At 30.1% G+C, this 17,733-nt stretch overlaps 1 protein-coding gene across 2 annotated transcripts in view; it reads right to left on the bottom strand.

The window, feature by feature from the left end:
• LOC142332003 (uncharacterized) overlaps positions 1 to 17,733 on the bottom strand; it is a 369,173-nt gene that overhangs the window by 190,170 nt on the left and 161,270 nt on the right. For both annotated transcript variants that reach the window (XM_075378058.1, XM_075378059.1), the window contains one exon: positions 2,731 to 3,032. In XM_075378058.1, the coding sequence (XP_075234173.1) occupies positions 2,731 to 2,964 (234 nt within the window). In that variant the 5' untranslated portion in view covers positions 2,965 to 3,032. The remainder of the gene's footprint in view (positions 1 to 2,730; positions 3,033 to 17,733) is intronic.

Here is a 17,733-nt window from a genome sequence, read left to right as displayed (position 1 = left end):
TTTTATGATTATTTTGTATAATTTTTTGGGTAAGGAATATAAAAATTATAAATTAATGAGATAACTAAAAATAATATTCTTTTTATTTAATATTAAAATATGATTTCTGTATATTAAAAAAAAAAATTTATTATAAACGTAATTTGATGAAATAATTAACAATAACGAGCAGATCTACACAGAAGCATTGAGTTCAAAATAGCTCATCTGTAAATCACAAAATTTGCACGTATGAAAAACATACCAATTTCAAAATCAACAATCTCAAATTGAGGTTATGATGTCTGTTGTCGACCCTAAATTGAACGTAACTCAGGAATAACTCAACCAATCTTGATCAATTTTTCACATACACAACTTCAAATGCACTGCTACAGCATATATATAAATTTCAATGAAATTGTTAAAGTAATTTTGGATATTTTCGAATCACAAATTTTATACATACCTACACGTACCAGTATATACGGAAATTGCATTTTATAAGTGAATGGTATTTCGTACTCCTCACATCTCAAAACGTAAGAAAATTCAATTTTTACTCCCTAATCACCATCCCAACCCCGTAGAGGGAAGACATCCACCTTGTGACGTTACCGGTCGCCACACCACCCCCTCCGTTCCGAGCCCTTAGGGGCTTTACCGGAGGTCGTCTTTAGACCCTCTAATTGATTACATCTCACAGTCATCAGCCAGGCCTCGGTCAAGATGCCAACGATGTAAATACCTCGGCAGATATTTGCATCAGTAAAATACAAATAAAATTTTGCCTTCACGTAGGCCTCAAACGGACATCTTCACACCCGATCTAACATGATTCCCTCAAACTAACTAACCGAAACCGCGGAAGCGCGGACCCCACACCTAGTCCAAATTTGACAACACCGTTCGTGACTGTGAATGTCTCAGAATACGAACGAGTTGCAAATTAAATTAGTTCTGCATTCATACCGATCAAAATTATGTTTTACGTAACATAGAAATTCAGACCTGCACCCAAATAAGTCGACCAAATTAGGTTACCTAACAAGGAGACCGTAACCTCATTTCGGTCCGCGCAGGAGCCGGTGACAAACCCCAAGCACTCCCACCCGGTCCAATCATGGAGTCTCGCGCGGCATTACCAATTCACAATCAGGGACCGCCACCGGCGGAACGAAGCCACGCCCCCAGTCACACGGGCAGCGCGGCCAGCCCCGCCAGCGGGAGCCCCAAATCGAATGACAAACAGTACACCCTTAATCACCAGTTGGTAAAAAAATTTATATATTTTTAGGGGTAGGGAATAATGTTTTAAAAAAATGTCTAAAAATATTCATATATAAATTATGCTTAACAGATTTGCTTAAGTAAAGTTTTCTTTAAATCTCACATCTTTAATTATCCTTTTTTAGTAATTATTCCATATTATAGAGCAATGTTTTTTACAGTCGTATTTTTTAATCTGTAATATTTATCTCTACTTTACAGAAATTATAAATATAAATCACTAAAATATATGTAGGACTGGTAAGAAATGCTTACTCTGAGTATATATTCATTATTGAGAAAGTCCTTATGATGAATACAATAAAGGTGTCACATTTAAAATTTAAAAGGATTAGTGGTCTGATATACAATCTATATTTGAAATAATGAAGAAGGAACATGAAACCTAATGATTCATTCCTTATGATTCATATTAAACCTTTTATTTTTCTTCGGTTAGCAACCCACACATTGATTGGTTTGCAGCAGTTCGCTAGAGTTCTCGATCGTTTAAGTTTTTTATACGATTAACGACTAAAATTTTGAATCACTTGACCAGTATATTCCAGCCGAGATTTTCCTCTGAAATTTGTACCCTCCACAGAATTTTCCACGATATATAGCATCAAGCAGTCGTACCTAAACACATGTCCAATCCAGTTATTTCTTCTCTTCCTCATGAAATATTCAAGTATGTTTGAAAAATTCCCTAGACTCTCCTAATTAATCTATTTAAACTTTTGAAAATTCATTTGAACGTTTGAGTGCTCTTTTATATGTGATCAAATTTTCAAGTATCTAGATACTTTATTTCAGGATCTACACAATTTGGAAAAATCGAATTTTTTTTAAAATCTGGATTGCAAAATTATTGCGCAAAAACTATCACTCCGATTTTTTTTTTTAAATTTGGCGTGTTGTTTTATCATATCAAAAAATTCTTTGAGGAAAAATCTGAAGGTCCTATGTATGAGTACTCAAAAAAAATTCCCAATAATATTGGTTTTTTTTTTCTTCAATAGTTATAGCTATTTTTACATCAATAATAACGTATTTTTCGATGTGCAATATTATGTGTAAAATTTAATAATAAAATTTTATCGTTCGATTTTTTTTCTAAAATGAACAGTTGAAAGAGTTATCCAGAGGAATAGGAGAAAAAAAGAATAATTTTGCGATTTTTTACATTTTATTTAATAAAAATTTAAGCAAACCTTTTTCAACTGACGCGAAATTAAATAATAATTTCTGATGATATTCTGGAGGCATTAAAGCAAAAATTAGCGATCATATTAGAGAGATCCAACCTAAAACAGATACTGCCTGGAGTATTAATCAAGAATCTAAAATTTTCCGAAATTATGTTACGTATAAATGTATTCAAAAGTATAAAATACATTCAAACATTTCAGTTTAAAATCTGAAAAAGTTTCATAATAAAAGATAAAAAAAAAAAAAAATAGAATAAAATCATTTACTCACCAGTCTGAAGTTGAGGCAGAATACAACCATGAAATTATATACAATGAGCAGTTGGAATAGTTTAAATAATTTTACGTTAGGTCTAACATAATGGACATTTTTATTAATGTTAACATTATTATTTTTTAAATAATTTTCTTTTTTGTGGTTGCTGTTGTTAGTAATAATATTATCATTATTTAAAATGTCATTATTAGGCCTACAACTGCCGCCGAAGCAGCTTCCGTTGCTCATTGCATTCAAATTCCGTTCTCTTTTAATTGTTTACACTTTTACTTTTCCGCCTTCGAATTTTTTTTGCACTGTAACAAACAAATAATAAAATATTAAAACAAAAAAAAATTGAAATATTTATTTGTTGTAACAGTATTAAAACTAATATATAAATTAAAGTTAAATATCGAACAGTTTTGCCAACTTAATAAAACGAAAATAAATTATTAAGTAATTGAAATATTATTATAATATATAAAATTAAAATTTTATCTGATTTTATCAGAACAAATTTTTTCAAATATTATACATATACTTGACACTGTTTTTTCCCGATTGAAGAAAGAAATATAATCTTGAATTTTTTTCGGGGGGAGGGCCATGTGTAAAAAACATTTTACATGGTTTTTTTACACTATCTCTGGCGGTCATCGTTCTTATGGTTCAGAAGCATATAAAACATTTTAGATACAGGAGGAATAAATCAGGGCCTCTACTTTGATATTATAATATATATATATATATATATATATATAGAATGATCCATGAGAATGTAAAAAAAACTTTCAGGACATCTCCTACTGGTGAAAATAAAGAAAAAATTCATATAAAAAATATGTTCAGAAACGCTTCGAGATGGAAAGATTTCGCACTGATTTCTATGACTTCGTTAAAATTAAACCAAAATATAATTCTTGGGATACAAATTAAGGGGTAAATATAGTGGTTTTATAAGAAATCTGACGTGAAAAATTAAACATAAGAAACATACAGGTGTCCCATATAAAACGCAACCCAACCTTATATTGGTAGGTACTGAAATAATAAAAAGGCATGTGTAAAAAATGTAAATGTAATTTTTATTATTACCATCCATTACCTTACATTTAGAGTAAATGTTGGAAGTGGCCGCCATCTTCTTGAATACAAGCTTCAATTCTTTTTACAGCGTTTCTTGCAACTTTTTTCAAAGTTTGTTGCCGGATATTTAATACAGCTTGTTCAATATTGACTTTCAATCGTTCAAGTGTTCGTGGTTTGTTGCGGTAGGCTTTTTCTTTGAGGTAACCCCGTAGAAAAAAATCCGCCGCAGTCAAATCTGGAGATCTTGGTGGCCACAAGTCTCGACCGATAACACGATTACCAAAGAATTCCTCAACGAAATCAGAAGTTGAACCTGCGTAGTGCGATGTCGCACCGTCATGTTGTAGCCAGCAGTGTCTGTCTTCCTCTTCCAAGAGTGCGATGAACTGAAATAAAATATCCTGATATCGTTCTGCATTAATGGTGTACTCGAAAAAAATAGGACCGATTATTTTCTTCCGCGATATCGTGCACCACACGCCCGACTTCTGCGGGTGTTAATTGTTTTTCGTGATAAACATGAGAATTTTCAGCACTCCAAATTCTACTGTTTTGGCTGTTTACGTAGACATCCAAATGAAATCGTGCTGCATCTGTGAAAAATAACGAATCCATAACATTAATTCCCTCACGCAGAAATCGACGGAACCGTTGACAATATCGTAGCCGTTTTTCTTTGTCGGGCTCAATAAGTCGATGAACCGTTTGAATGCGATAAGGTCGTAATCGTTTGGTCGCTCGATGAACAGTCGATTTAGACAAATTAATTTCAGCAGACAAACGTCTGATCGATTTATTTGGCGAAGCGAGTAATCTGTCTTTGATTTCAGCGACTGTATTTGTATTCAACACCGACGCAGATCTTTTGTGTTCCTTGTTATTAACAGAACCGGTCTTTCTAAATTTTGCAACTAACGTTAATACTGATGTTTTGTTAGAAGCCGGTTTATCTGGGTACTTATGGCGAAACAAATCTTGCACTGCGACCGCTGATTTCGTACTGAAGTACGACTCAACAATGAAAACACGTTTATTTAGCGAAAACTCCATCTTGTCTCTAGCATTACACTGAACGTTATGATTCTATTGTTGTTACTATCGGTAGTGTTCTACTGCGTCGCCGCGATGTTCAGATGTTGGACGAGTCCATTTCAGTAACGAGTAGGAGAGTAAGCTTGACTTTTGAAATTTCATGGATGAGCGATTGATGGGTTGTGTTTTATATGGGACACCCCGTATATATATATATATATATATATATATATATATATATATATATATATATATATAAATATATATAATATATATATATAGAATGATCCGTGAGAATGTAAAAAACTTTCAGGACATCTCCTACTGGCGAAAATAAAGAAAAAATTCATATAAAAAATATGTTCGGAAACGCTTCGAGAGCGAAAGATTTCGCCCTGATTTTTACGCCTTCGTTAAACTTACACCAGAAAATAATTCTTGGGATCCAAATTAAGGGGTACTCGTAAATACAGTGGTTTTATAAGAAATCTGTCATGAAAAATTAAACATAAGAATCATATTTTTAATGCTTCGAAATAAAATAATTAAATTTTCTAGAAAAATAATAAACACAAAAAATAGAATCAAATGAGAATTAATTTAAGAAACTGCTGAAAATTTCCTCCTCTTTAAAAGATTCAGCACTCTATTAAAGAGTATTATTTTAGTTTCAGCATAGGATTTTTTTCGTTTAATACCTAGTTTTAACCACACTCAGAAATTTTTTGTTTTTAATTAACTTAAAAATTCTTACGTTTGTATTTATTTTCTGTAGACTATTTATTATTTTATTACTTTCCCTTTTACAGAATTAATAATTAATGGAGTAATCCTAATACTAATTATAATATTACTTAACTTAATCATATTTAATTTAACATTGTTTTATAATACAATTTAATATTTATTACTTAACTTAACTTAATTTATATGATTTATAAAAGGAAGTGAGTTTTGTAAAAGATGAAAGATTAGGTGTCTCCACAAGGGTGTTGCCCGTTTCGTGGCACCATCCCTTTTCTATTAATCTTTTTAGTTAGAGTAAAGGGAAAAGTAAACAGTTTTATCTTATATAGGAGGATTAGTTTTGGTTCAATTCATGATTTATTCTGGTGGAAATTTAAATTTTCTGCAGTTAAGTATAGAGAAGATTAATCGTCGCCAAATATTTATGTTTACTAATAAACCTTTCATCCAGTGCTACCCGCTAAGTTATATATGTATTAAATCTATTACTGTGTTAAGACCAATAGTATAAAGCATTATAATTAATCATATGTAATCATAAATCATGTAATTACATGGAACATACTTTCAGCGTCATCAATATTAATTAGCCATCGTCTTAGTAGCTTTAAGAAAGTGTTTAGGTTCCTACTGGTCTTAATATGATTAGGAAGTATGTTATACAATCTAGGAACAGTACTTGAAAAGAAATTCATATAACTCGTTTTATTTGCTCTGGGGACATATACATTCCTTTTACTGCTAAGTTCGTACTCGGTTGTCATACTATCTCTATGACCACTTCTGATAAAGAAAATTTTCATTACTTTATAAACATATAAATAACGTAGCAGTTATATAGACAATTCCCTAATATTGGGAAAGAATGATCCGTAGTTCTTTTTTTACTTATCAATCTAACGAATGTTTTTTGGATTTTGATTATGGAATCTAAATTTGTAACATAAGTTCCTCCCCAACAGCTGATGCCGTAGTCTAGTCGACTGTGCGCAATAGCAAAATAAAGTTTTCTCATGGTTATTTTTGGGGATAGTTTGTTTAAAAAATAAAATATCCTAAGATAGCTTAAAAGTTTTTGCTTTAATAGCGCAATATGATTCTTCCAGGTTAGAACACTACCTAACACAATGCTCAAGTATTTACAAATATCACGTTGTTCGATCTCACTACATTCTAAACAGTCGGATTTATTTATCACACAGTTTTTACATTTATATTTTATTGTAAGTGGCAATTTTATTTTCCCCTTTAAGCAGAAGTTGATATACAAAGTTTTTTCAACGCTCAAGATCATATAATGATTTGAAAAGCATAACCGCAGTCCGTCAAACAATTATACATAGAATCAAATTTTTCACAAGTTTTGTTTAAAACCATTTTGTGTTTATTCCCAATTTAGCAAAGTTATTTTATGGCAAACATAAAATAACTGGTAATTGAACCCCAATTTTTCGTTTTTTACTATAAATTTCTCAAAAATTACTAAAAATATAGTTGTGGGAATTTTTAAAAATTTTTCAGGTCAGATTTTATATAAAACCAATAAATTTATGCTTCAATTTGGGTCCCAAGAATTACAGTCCAGCTTTATTTTATTAAAGGCCCAAAAATGAGGACAAAATCTTTCACCATATAATCTCCATATCTATTTTCTATATTTGTAAGCAATTGAACAATCAATGTAAAATATGTTGCAATAAATAATTACTTTTTTTTTAAACTGTTTTAGGTCATATTTCATATAAAATCAATAAATTTATTCCTTAATTTGGATCTTAAGAATTACAAAATGATTTAATTTTACCGTTGGCGTGTAAATCAGGGAGAAATCTTTCGCAAAGGAAGTGTTTTTAAACCTAAGTTTATATGAAGCTTTCTTCTTTATTTCTACCAGTAGAATTTGTCCTAAAAATTTGTTACATTCTTCCCAAACCACTTTTCTTTCTTATTCTTGTTTAGCCCCTGGGAATTACCGTTCAAGTATTACATCAGAGGATGATATGTAAGAGTGTAAATGAAGGGTAGTCTTATACAGTCTCAGTTTGACCATTCCTAAGATGTGTGGTTAATTGAAACCCAACCACCAAAGAACACCGTGTATTCACGACCTAGTATTCAAATCCATGTAAAAATATCTGGCTTTACTAGGACTTGAACGTTGTCACTCTCGACTTCCAAATCTGCTGATTTGGGAAAACGCGTTAACCACTAGACCAACCCGGTGGGTTATCCTCACGAACCACTATATATATATAAAGTTTGTTACATTATTCGTCAACCATCACAGAGAGAGTATAAAATAAAATATAAACAATTTACATAGAAAAAACTGCTTACTTTAAAAAAAAATGCTTCTAACTCGAAAGGATGGAACGCTTCTAAATTTTAAATAAAACGGGTAGAATTGTGAGAAACCATTTTAAAGGGAATAATAACAAAAAAAATTTGATCGGGCTAAGACAACCCTAATTAAAATGACGCTTATTTAATATTTTTCATATCTAGTTTCAAAAGTGATGGACGGAACCTCTTAAATTACTGATAAAACAGTGAAATACTAAAAAGAAGCTGAAACACAGTTGTAGGATTTTACCGTCATGCGGCTAAAGCCGCATTCCGTGAAAGTCCTACAAATGCGGGTTGTTTCTGATACTCGGCTTGCACAAACAAACATATAAACATAATTTAAAATATTCATCCTTTTATTTAAATATAGTATTTTTTCGTATATCTAATTCAGTGATTCTAATTAAAGCGCGCGCGCGCAACCGTTTTAAATTCGCGCGGGTGGAACGATACTAGCGGCGACGGTCGGCACTAACTAAACTAATTTCATATAGAAGAAACAAAACGTATATAGGACAAATTTTGCTTGTACGGTAGGCAGGCTGATGTAGCTGCGAGGCTTAACGCATTAGGTACCGAGTCAACCGGTCGATCGAGTTCGAGATCCAACCAGACCGATTTACATTTTTCATTTTAAATATTATTAATTTATTTAATTCTACTATCGATCTGTGACGTCACAACATAGCAGACGACTACAACAGTATTTTTTTTGGGATGGGGTCCTGCGATTTTGCAAAAAAGAGTTTTGCAAAACCCCTCATTTCAAATAAAAAATAGTGGCAAGTTCGGTTTTACTTCCTTGTACGAAGTAAAGGAAGTATTATGATAGCGAAAAATTTCGGTTTTAAAATTTCAACGGAAATAGCTATTTTGACCATCCCGAATCCATTTTGACTAGTTTCGGCGTGACGTATGTACGTACTTACATACATAACTAAAAAAGGATTAGCCGTAGGATGTTTAAATTTTGGATTTAGGACTGTAGTAACATCTAATTGTGCACCTCCCTTTTTGACTGCAATCGAATTAAAGAAAAATTCCCAAAAAATCCCAAAATAAAGATTTGGATTTTGGACTTTTTCTTAACTACAGTAATAAGCCCTCATTGAGAGCTTTTCAATGTATTCAAATAAAATTTTAATTATTGAAATATTTTCATCTTTCAAGAGAAGGCACATCGGTTCGGATTCGAATTGATTTCCTTTTTCTTTTCTTAAAATTTTTTTTAAATTTAATTATATTGATTTATTAATAATTATTAACCTGCGATTGTAAAAAAAAATGTAATAAATAATATTCAATAACAATAAAAGAAGTATTAAAAAAAAATCAGAAGTTATTAGTGAAATAAAATTTTATGTACTTTTAAAAATGTGTATATGAAATTTAATAGGCGTAGAAGCAAGTCATGTGGTGTACACATCGGATTCTTTTTCTTACTTTTGGCTATAGAATTATTTCCCGAGAGATTTCAGTGGAATTTCCCTTTGTATATCCAGTTTTATTTTATAGATACTTTATTTTGAAATATATTGTGTGTTTCTTTTTGTTAATTTATTTTTCTAATCTTATTTAAATTACTGATGATAATCATTTAACGATAGAAATGAGCATTTATTTTTTTAAATTAATATTATATAAATGTTTATTGATAGTAAAAATGCTTTTTTTTTAATATTATTTTTTATGGTTCATATTTAATTGCAAAAAAGTACAAAATATATTTTACTGCAGAATAATTCGTTGATATAATATAATTTTGAACAATTTAATATGTTTTTTGCCATTTAAAAGATTTATTATTTTTTTTATTAAATTTTAATTTCCTATTTGTGTATTAAAAAAAAACATACGATTAAAGTTTCTTATATGAAGAAAAATTATAGGTAAATGATATCTGGTTATTTTAATTAAATAAAATATTTCATTTTCTCTGTAAAAAAAAAAAATTGTTATGATTAATTCAATTGCTTTTTTCTACAATTTTAATCAATATTTTTTTTGTTTAATCACAGATGTAACTTTTTTACAATACATAAAGTATTAGTAAATGCCTATAAATCTTCCGTAATCAAAAGTTTACCGTTTAATGTATATATATATTTTTTTCTTGTTAGAATATTTATTTTTATTTGATGAGTAATAATTTATAGGAATTTGTACAATAAATTATCGTTAAGTAGCTATTTTAATAATACGATAAAATTAAATTTACAACAGAAAATGATAAAGAAAATTAAAAATTGAAACTTCCCGGATTTAAATAATATAAAAAAATAAATGCTATTACCTCATTTATATCTTAAGTACCTTGGGAGTTTATTGTAATATTCTAGAGTTTATGCAATAGACATTTGTGTGTGTGTGTGTGTGTGTATGCGCGCGTGCGGGCGTGTGTGTTTGTTGAATCACTCGTTGATGACCTCGGTTACAACTTGTACAAGAAATAATAGAACTGCAATTCTGGGATCTATATATATGAACTCAATGTTGGTTAAGCAAGGTATGGATGGATATTTATTAAATAAATCCGCAAACTATTACGTCTAGATTAAAAAAAAAAATGTGTATAAATATATATATAATAATAGTAAAATAATAAAAAATAACAGTTTTATTATAATTATTACGATTATATATCTAAGTGAATTTTTATAAATTCTCTTTTTTTTCCTTTTATTACTTGTTTTATACGTATATATAATTGCTAGCACAAGTAATATACATCATCAATTTAAAAATATTTCCTTTTTTTCCCACTCATTTTATTATTCATTCTTTCTCTCTATTTCAACACCTACTCCTTAAAAAATTAAGAGTTAACAAGATAATTTAGTTTTATTTAAGTAGTTTTTATAATTTTAATATTAAAAAAAATAAATAAAACCTTAAGATAACATAAAAACAGTTATTCTAGATTTATTTGCGTAAGAAAAGTACTAAACAAATTTTTAATTAGCCTATACGCAAAGTGATTATAAAATATGAAAAGGGCTTCATATTTCAAAACTGAGGGTTACAAGGAGGTAGAAACAAATTACCTTGGCGGTCCCCCTCCGTAGCGCGAGTGGTAGCATCTCGGCCTTTCATCCGGAGGTCTCGGGTTCGAATCCCGGTCAGACATGGCATTTTCACACGCTATATTTGTCATTCATCTCATCATCTGAAGCAATATCTAACGGTGGTCCCGGAAGTTAAAAAATTAACAAGTTACCTAACCGTTTAATTTCTAGTAGTGTTGATAATTGTTAGCTATTGTGTATTATTATTATTATTTATTAATAGTCAAAATTAGTTATTTAAAGTTCGTTATTACCGCCTGGGAATAGGAAACACTAGGGTCAATCATGGATATCTGAAGACGCAGACTGTTTCACCCGTTTGTGTTCACTGCCACTGCCAGATGACGATAAACCACACATGGTTGTAGCCTCTCTCTTTTTCCTGTTTAGCCTCCGGTAACTACCGTTTAGATAATACTTCAGAGGATGATATGTATGAGTGTAAATGAAATGTAGTAGTCTTGTACATTCTTAGTTCGACTATTCCTGAGATGTGTGGTTAATTGAAAAACCCAACCAGTAAAGAACACAGGTATCTACGATCTAGTATTCAAATCCGTGTAAAAATAACTGGATTTACTAGGACTTGAACGCTGGAACTCTCGGCTTCCAAATCAGCTGATTTCGGAAGACGCGTTCACCACTAGACCAACCCGGTGGGCACATGGTTGTAGCCAGTGTCTGTTATGCAGCACGGTCGGAAATTTAAATCTTGCTGTAATATCAGAAATACCTTAGAAAAAAATGAGATGTTATCGAATGTTTTACGTTTTCTAAGATCCGTTTGTTTATATTAAAATATTTAAGTTTTCTGTAATATGTTTCAGCTATTTATGCCATTTGGCGCATGGGAAGTGGTAAATTTATTGTTTTAATTTAAACTATTTTTAATGTAATATCTCATTTGATTTAGTTTGCTTTTAGCATATGTCACAGGCGTTTTTAATTTATGCTGTGTTTTTATATTACTGGGTTTTACTTTTTAACTTAATATTTAATTTTTATTTATTTACTATATAAATATCGTGAAACGATACTTTCTTGTGCGTCCAGGAAAAAAATGGATGTAGTCTGCAGGTGATACGAAATAAAAAAAACTAACACACGGTTGTCAACTTGTTTCCCGTCACGCGGCTTTTTTCTGATACGGGGGGCTTACACACACAACTTAATTTAAGGTTAAAAGGCCCTACAATACAGTGATCGGACCGACGATTCCCGCTCAAATGTTCACTTTCTGAGGGTGCTGTGTATGAGCTTTCGACATCCATCTTGTTTCTTTCTTTTTCCTGTTTAGCCTCCGGGAATTACCGTTCAGGTATTACTTCAGAGGATGATATGTATGAGAGTGTAAATTAAGTGTACTTTTGTACAGTCTCAGTTCGACCATTCTTGAGTTGTGTGGTTAATTGAAACTAACTACCAAAGCACACTGGTATCTACGATCTAGTATTCAAATTCTTATAAAAGTAACTGTCTTTACTAAAACTTGAACGCTGGAACTCTCGACTTCCAAATCAGTTGATTTGGGAAGACCCGTTCAACAAAAACCAACCCGTTTTTGACATCCTCATGGAATTAAAATCACTTCGATATCGACATTTTAGAATTAGAAAAATTTACGTCTATGTCTAATTTTTGTATTATAAAATCACAATACTCAACTCGGCGGTCAAAATCATTTTCTGAAGGTTCTTGCACCAGGTGTAGCTTATAAGGATAAAATTTATTTGTTTTAAGGATCTTTTGAATCGAAAAATAACTGATGTTAATTTTGGACAACAGTTTTCCGAATCGATAAGTGAGGATCTTCAACAAAGGTCTGCGATATATCTAATGACTTTGCAACAATTGGGACAGTTCTTGGTTTACCGATTATGGAGTATGATTCTTTACAGTATCGGTTTCTTCAAATCGATATACTTATTGATCACAGTCGATTTACTTATCGGTTCTCTGTTTGGAAATTTATTATTAAATAAATCCCACACTTCTTGTAAAGGCCGAACTTTGTCACCGTACCCGTACCATCATCATCAGAGTTATTCTTTAGGTTTCACATAGAAGACATTGTTATTTGAAGATTTAAAATGTTTAATAAAACTAAATAAATGAACGAGAAAACTAATAATAAATTTACACAAAAAAACAAATTTGAACCGCTACGCCTACAATTTAATTTTTACTAGCACTATTAAATTTTACCATTACAAGAATATCAAGTAAAAGGTGTTAATAAGTCGCATTGTTTCATCGTAATACAAACTGCATTGTTGTAAATTAACAGCTGATTTATTAAACTATATTTGTAATTCATTTTTTAAGTAAATATTTCCAGCTGATTTATTTCATTTACAATAAGTAACAAATTTGATATTAACACTGGAAGTTAATTTTTATTTAGAAAATAATATCAGTTGATATACCCGTTTAATTTGTTGTTAATTATTAGTTATTGTTTATTATTATCAATATTATAACACTGTTTAAAGTTCGTTATTGTATGCATTATGAATGTAAAATTCGATAAAATTTTTCATTTATCACGTTTTATTATTAACACGATTTTTTCCGTCTTTTTAGATTTGAATGCTTATAACTTGATACGAATGCTTATTAACAGATAATCGGGTTTCACCACTATATTTCTTGACAAAATTTTACATTGAAATCACATCATATGTCCACCTTCCTATTAAAAAAAAATTAAGTTGATTCAATACACGGATTCAAGATGGCGGAAAAAAATTAAAAATCCACCATAATGCAAATTTTTTTAACATTTCTTTCTGCCACCAAATACCTCTCAGATATGCAATATAAAGCTGGTTCCATACTTAAATATCACTCTGTATATATATATATATATATATATTAAGTGTGACATCCTTTTAAAGACCTTCTTTCATTCTTTTTCTGTTTAATCTCCGGAACCACCGTAAGATATTACTTTAGAGGATGATGTATGAATGTAAATGAGATATAGTTTTGTATTGTTTTAGGTCAACAGTTCCTGAGATGTGTGGTTAATTGAAACCCAACCATCAAAGAACACCGGTATCCACGATCTAATATTCAAATCCGTATAAAAGTATCTGCTTATATTAGGATTTAAACGTTAGAACTCTCGACTTCAAAATCAGCTGATTTGCGAATTCTTTTTAAGACCAAACATTTTAAGATTCCTTATAAGTTGTTTTTGTTTCTTTTGGATTTCTTTTAAAAAAACCAATGTTGTTCATTGTCAAACATTCTGCAGCGTACAACGCTTCTTTACGAATCACTCGTATTCAAATGGTTTAATTTTACATTTATAGAGATCGATTTTTTGTCATACATGTTCTGTGTCAGACGAAAGGCCGATTGTTTTTTTCTTAGTCAGTTTACTCATTATTTTTCCGAAGTATTTAAGTTTTTTATGTTTTATATTTTTCCATACATGGATTTTTTTTAAAAAGTCCAAGCATATTTTATATTTGTCAATTTAAAAAAAAAATTATTAACTATTTTTTCTTTGCATTATCTATTTTTTCTGTTGTTATTTTGGAATTGTCCAACAAGATAACAAAATCATCAGCGAAGGAGAGACATCAATAACCATAAAGATTATTTATTGATCCTATACCAATTTTAAATGGATTATTGTTTTGCACTTCATATTTTTTATTCATTCTTGGATAATTACTTCTAAAAAAAAAATGAATAGTTTCGGCAATAGTTTATCATCCCATCTTTCTCCTATTTTTATGGGGAAAGGATTAGAAATTTCTTCTTTTTTTTAACTTAAAATTTTTTATAAAATTTAAATTATTTTCAAAAACAATTTAAATATTTTATTTTGAAAAAAATAAACTAATTAAAGGCAGATCTATCTTTAAACCCCCGTTTTTTTCACCTTTAAATATGTTATTTATTGGTTGCTTACTTAAATTACGTAAATTATTAATTTTTTTCTGATTTTATTTGAGTTATTCATGGCGATCAGAAATCTACAGGAATAAAATCAGTAGATGAGAAAAACATTAATTTAATTATCGTTACAATAATTTTGTGTTATCTAATACCTGTAAGTATATGTTTAATGTAAGGACGATAGGTTTTTAGAATAGTTCTCTTAATGGAATAATTTTCGTTTTTAATTGTTATTCTATAAACCGGAATTTATCGTGAATAAACTCAGTTGGCCTTTTATAATTGAATTCGATTTTTAAGGAGTGTTAAGTGAATTTTGATTAATCTTATATTTAAATATTTATTGATTATGTAATAATAATATTAGAGTATATTAAATTTGTATACACGTTTATTGAATTCCATTTGTTGCTTGAAGGTGTATGTAAGTGTACATTGTTATGAAAAGTTCTCCTTGAGCTTTGAACAAGTACAGTATTTATGTTAATTCATAGAAAAAAAAAGATAAATATTTCCGACAACGACTATTTATTCCGTAAAGCCAGCATCAATTCGCTATGCCAAGTTCTAACCGCTATTTGCTAATGTTCTAACTATGGAAATGTTTGTAGGTTTAACCGACACCCGGATGTAATAGTGGGGGGATGTTGAAGGTTTACTTTATCTTAAAGAACTTAAGACTTCGTGAAAATTTTACTCTTATATGTTTTTTTCTATTTTAACAGATAAAAGATAATAACTTTTAAAATCTATTACGTACTAATATTTTTTTAAAAATACCACAATTTTTTTATTCGTTTTGTTTAAAAAAACAGAACATTATTATTATTGTTATTCATAAAGAATAAATTTGTCGATAAAAGTTTCAACTGTTATCATATAAAATTTTAGTTTTTTTTCTTTTTGTAATAGTATTCTTTGAAAATCAAATGATCTAAAATTTTGGGAGTTTCTCTTTTCGTTTTTATACATCGGCGATTCGTATTCAAAAAAATAAAAAATAAAAAAAGTATATATATAAATTCATAGTGTTAAAAAAGTATGGGAAAACTTAAAAAGACTTTTCAACAGTTATATATTGAAAAATTAAATTTACAATTGTTCCTTGTTCCTCCTATCTCATCAAAACGATCTTTTTTAGTAGGATATTACTAATTCCCATAGTTTTCCACTGGACGAGACATAAAGAAAAATTTTAATGGAAAGTATACTTCGAAGGTTTACTTTGATAATCAGTACATTTCTGACTGAGTGTGTCGGAAACGAAAAGTCGGTTTTCTTGCTCACAACTACGCAAGAGTTTTTTTCTTTATAAATTCCATTTGATAAATTTTTGTTAAATTTTATTAAATTTTTTCATTTTCTGGTATAGTTTGGTATTTATTACTCGTGAATCTCAGATGATAAGAACCTCTACGGTTTTCGTCTTAAACAAAGAGTAATTAATAAATCTATATAAATAAAAATGTAAATGTTCGTTTGTTCAAAATCTTAAATCACCGAAAGTGCTTCACTGATTGCTTTGAAATTCCGACACAACGTTGGATTCGAATACGCGCTTGTTTTTTTAACTTCCGGACCCGCAATTAATCATTTTTTCCGCAGAGGATGAGATGAATGCTTTGTAGCGTGTACGAAAAATGCCATACCTGACCGAGATTTAAACCCAGGACCTCCGGATAAAAGGCCGAGACTACCACTCGCGCTACGGACGCCGGCTGTTTTTATATACCTATTATTATATAGGTGTCACACCTGTGACAGGTAAAAACATGTTTTTTTTTTAAACAGCGCTATGTGTTGGACGTAAAAGCAACACACGCTGTAGTAAATATTTTACGATTCTATTTCAATGTTTCCGATATGTATGTCCGCTGTAGATTAAAAAAATTAGACCGATTTACGCGCGGGGAAAAGGGTGAAAGGGAAAAATCGAAAAAGGTAAAAGGGAAGAAGATAAAAAGGTAAGAAGGGGGAAATAGAAAAAATGAAAAAGGTAAAACGTGGAAAAGTAAAAACGGTAAATGAAATGGGGGAGAGGAGAAAAAATTAAAGGTGAAAGGGGGAAAGTAGAAGAGCGAAAGAGAATAAAGGAAAGAAAAATGGGGAAGGAAATGGAAAGTGGAAAATGGGGAAAAGGGGATACGATAAAAATGGATGGGAAAAGGAAAATGGGAAAGAGGGAAAGTGAAAAAGGGAAAAGGGAAAGGTTAAATTTTGTGAAGTTCCGCAATGTTCATTTTGTTAATGTTATCAAACTTTCAATTGTGTCAATTTAATCCATATATATATATATATATACTCAAATCTAGTAATAGTGAAGCATTGCCGGGTCTGCTATTATGTAATATATATTGCATGAAGAATACGCATTGGAGAAGGCATTAAATTTCTTTACTGTTTATAAATTCAGGGAAAATCAAATATTACTTCGACAAAATTCTTCTGGGTTTATGAAAAAGCACAATGAGGTCCCCTGCACTAACTGAAGTAGGGTAAATTAGCTTATTATGATAATTACTCTTAATACATGGGCACTTAACGTGTAATGTCAAGTAAGCGATTTTATAAACATATAAATAAATTATTAACTATGGTATTTAAAATAACGATAACCTCTACGATTGCAATGTGGGAATGATTAGCCACTAAAAATGTCAAACACAATACAATAATGTACAAACGAGTTTCATTTATATGACGACAATCTTTTCTAATTACGTTAATGTAATTTAATAATTATTTAGACGTTAGTTAAATATTCTTTATGCAACACTTCATTCTTATGTAATCCAACCTACACAATATCCAACCTCTTAGAGCA

The sequence above is a fragment of the Lycorma delicatula genome, chromosome 11, assembly GCF_047948215.1.
Source record: "Lycorma delicatula isolate Av1 chromosome 11, ASM4794821v1, whole genome shotgun sequence".
NCBI lineage: Eukaryota > Metazoa > Arthropoda > Insecta > Hemiptera > Fulgoridae > Lycorma > Lycorma delicatula.
Note: the sequence above shows the minus strand (reverse complement) of the source record. Positions and strands in the feature narration are given on the sequence as shown.